The 3,732-nt window shown below is 37.6% G+C and overlaps 1 protein-coding gene across 1 annotated transcript in view; it reads left to right on the forward strand.

The window, feature by feature from the left end:
• Nucleotides 1-3,732, forward strand: part of LRRC58 (leucine rich repeat containing 58) — a 14,452-nt gene that overhangs the window by 10,421 nt on the left and 299 nt on the right. Inside the window, exons 2-4 of the mRNA XM_007450513.1 lie at nt 992-1,120; nt 2,522-2,799; nt 3,364-3,732. The exon at nt 3,364-3,732 is cut by the window's right edge and continues 299 nt beyond it. Of these exons, the coding sequence (XP_007450575.1) occupies nt 992-1,120; nt 2,522-2,799; nt 3,364-3,572 (616 nt within the window). The 3' untranslated portion in view covers nt 3,573-3,732. The remainder of the gene's footprint in view (nt 1-991; nt 1,121-2,521; nt 2,800-3,363) is intronic.

Here is a 3,732-nt window from a genome sequence, read left to right on the forward strand (position 1 = left end):
AGAATGATAATGTCTACTGAGCAGACTTAACAGGAAGACAAAAGTAATATAGTTTATGGAAAAGATCTATATGTATACATTTCATTGATATTTATATAGTAAGAACTGATTCTGCCACCACCACCCCCATCACCTGAAAAAATCTTTTGGAGAGAGCCTTTCTACAGTCATCACCACAAGGAGTAGCAGTACATTTTGGTGCGATATGTGCTATGTCTAAAATGTTAACTTATTATTAGAAAACAGGATAATTATCTAGAACTTTAATTTCATAATAGTGGTCAGTTTTACATATTTAGTTTAGCCTCTGAAGGCTGCATTTGCCATAATTAGAGCAAAGAAGAAACATAGACTTCAACTGTGGTTTTCCGCTCTTCAAAAAAAAGCTGGTGGTTTTCCCCTTCCCATTGCCTAGTAATGCATTGAATCCAGACCCACCAGCGCGAATACAGGGCTCCTGTAATTTGGCCTTTATCCAGCTGTATCTCTGGGTTCCTCAACATGAATCCTCTTCTTATGTGTTAAAAGGTATACTCATTATCCCATAAAAACCCTTCTTCCAACCTGAAGGTCCTCTTTCCTCCTACCCTAAATGGGCTAAATTCATAATCCAGCTGAAGTCACAACACTTTTGGGAGCCTTTCCAATCAGAACTAATGTGTTTTTTTTTTTATTTCTCTACTTTTTGAACTCCTATATCATTTATGGATTGTTCTGCTTATTTTGGTATTTTAATCATGTTATGCTTATTTGGGACCTTGTTTTGCATTATATATATATTATAATATTGTCTAACATTGGTGTGTCTTGTCTGCTTACCTATAATATAAGCTCCCTGAAGATTGCATTATTCCTCCAGAGACTGTATAGCACATAGAAAGCCTGAGTAAAACATTTGCGGAATGAATAAACGATATATGTTCATTGTAATAAAGATAATGGGGTACTTGTTCAAATTTTGGTTTTTTTGTTTTTTCATTTATTTTTGCAGTTTAGAGTGTTTATATCTTGGAGGAAACTTCATCAAAGAAATCCCGCCAGAATTAGGAAATTTGCCTTCTCTAAATTACTTGGTATTATGTGACAACAAAATCCAAAGTGTGCCTCCTCAGCTTTCACAGTGAGTATTTTCAGGCAGTTTATGTACACACAGAGATACATGCTTAGGAATTATCATCCTGCATTCACCCACATGATTTGTATGTGGAAAAGAATTAAGTGTTCTCAAAGTAAATGATACATGAGAATGAAAGTTCTGAGGTGTGTTATGAATTGGGTGACTTATTTTTAATTTTACTTTTAAATGCTCTGATATATTCCTCAAAATCGTTGAGCCTCTTTTCTTTTTTTATTATCTTTTTAAAATTTTATTGATGTATAGTTGATTTACAATGTTGTATATTAATTTCTGTTGTACAGTAAAGTGATTCAGTTGTACATACATTTTTTTTCATATTCTATTCTGTTATGGTTTATCACAGAATATTGAATATAGCTCCCTGTGCTATACAGTATGACTTTGTTGTTTATCCATCCTATATATAATAGTTTGCATCTGCTAATCCCAAACTCCCAATCCTTCCCTCCCTCACCCCTCCTTCCCCCCCTCACCCCTCCTTCCCCTTGGCAACCAGAAGTCTGTTCTCTGTCTGTGAGTCTGTTTCTCTTCTGTAGATAGGTTCGTTTGTCTCGTATTTTAGATTCCACATATAAGTGATATCATATGGTGTTTGTCTTTCTGTTTGTCTTACTTCACTTAGTATGATAATGTCCAGGTCCATCCATGTTGCTGCAAATGGCATTATTTCATTCTTTTATAGGGCTGAGTAGTATTCCATTGTGTATATATACCACATCTTCTTTATCCAGTCATCTGTCGATGGACATTTAGGTTGTTTCCATGTCTTGGCTATTGCAAATAGTGCTACTATGAACATAGGGGTGCGTGTATCTTTTTGAATTATAGTTTTGTCTGAATATATGTTCAGGAGTGTGATTGTTGGATCATATGGCAACTCTATTTTTAGTATTTTGAGGAACCTCCATACTGTTTTCCATAGTTGTTGAACCTCTTTTCTGTAATCAAAAATAGAGTATTACTTTGACATAGATTCCCCAAGGTTTTATGGGATTTTATTGATTTATATTTGATATGAAGCATTCCTATCCTAATGAGATAATGTGAAGGATCTTTATTCCTGTTGCATTTGAAATCTTTCCTTTTTTAGGTATCGGAATGATAAAGCATGCCAAAAAAAAACCCCTTTAAATCTAGCATTTAAATCAGCTAACACATCAGAATACTCTCTAAGTATTTTAAGCTCTCTAAGATTCCATGGGCAAAAATCCTTCATGACATATACAAGTATGGGCTCTAATTTAGTTTCAGCACCTTTTAATTTTACTTCCATTGACCTTAATCTTAATTGCTCATTCTTGCGGGGAAATTGAGTCCTTCCCTTAACTTTCTGAGTAGTTTTCTTGCTTATGGCGGTTGATTTTTGTATTGCATTCATTCTAGGTTGCATTCACTTCGTTCACTCAGTCTTCACAATAACTTGCTGACATACCTGCCTCGAGAGATCCTCAACCTTATTCATTTGGAAGAATTGAGTTTGCGAGGAAATCCATTGGTTGTTCGTTTTGTTAGAGATTTAACCTATGATCCTCCAACTCTCCTGGAGTTAGCTGCACGGACCATTAAAATTCGAAATATTTCCTATACTCCCTATGATCTTCCTGGGAATCTTCTTAGATACTTGAGTTTAGCCAGCAATTGCCCAAACCCAAAGTGTGGAGGTAAGTTAATTCAGTGTCCTTGTTTCCCATTCATTTAATTACTTTTAAATTAATGATCCACCAAGTCACCCAGAGAAAACAAGCTAAGTAAATAGTGTCCTTTTTGTTTGTTTGTTTTTTGTTTTTTGCGGTACGCGGGCCTCTCACTGTTGTGGCCTCTCCTGTTGCGGAGCACAGGCTCTGGACGCGCAGGCTCAGCGGCCATGGCTCATGGGCCCAGCCACTCCATGGCATGTGGGATCTTCCCGGACCGGGGCACGAACCTGTGTCCCCTGCATCGGCAGGTGGACTCTGAACCACTGCGCCACCAGGGAAGCCCAATAGTGTCCTTTAAACGCCAGCTCTCTTTAAGATAAATCTCTTAGCCTTCTCTTTGTAGTCCATCCCTAAGACCTTCCAGTATTTATATAAACAATTATGGGAGCAGCCACTACCTCTGCTTAAGATTCTCAAAAGAGAAGACTATAAGACATTTCTTCAGAATGCTGGAGATAGGGTTGAAAAAGAAAATGTGGGTCTTTGCTTTGTAATGATTTCTTTGTCCTTATTTCTTCTTCTCTCTAGGAGTCTACTTTGATTGCTGTGTCAGACAAATTAAATTTGTGGACTTCTGTGGGAAATACCGTCTCCCCCTGATGCACTACCTGTGTTCACCGGAATGCTCTTCCCCTTGCAGCTCTGCCTCTCACAGCTCCACATCCCAGAGCGAATCTGACTCAGAAGATGAAGCCAGTGTGGCTGCACACAGAATGCAGAAAGTTCTTCTTGGTTGAAAAGGGAAGCAGGGTGGTGTGAAACACTAAAAGACTGAGCAGAGGTGGTTAGAAAAGAGAATAGACTTGGAATTTCACTAGAAACTGTACCTTCATCTTAAATGTCCATGACGGAGTTGGAGATGGTGTAAAAGATTTTGTGTTTCTAGCCATTCAGCAG

The sequence above is a fragment of the Lipotes vexillifer genome, unplaced genomic scaffold (assembly GCF_000442215.2).
Source record: "Lipotes vexillifer unplaced genomic scaffold, Lipotes_vexillifer_v1.1 scaffold1106, whole genome shotgun sequence".
Taxonomy (NCBI): domain Eukaryota; kingdom Metazoa; phylum Chordata; class Mammalia; order Artiodactyla; family Lipotidae; genus Lipotes; species Lipotes vexillifer.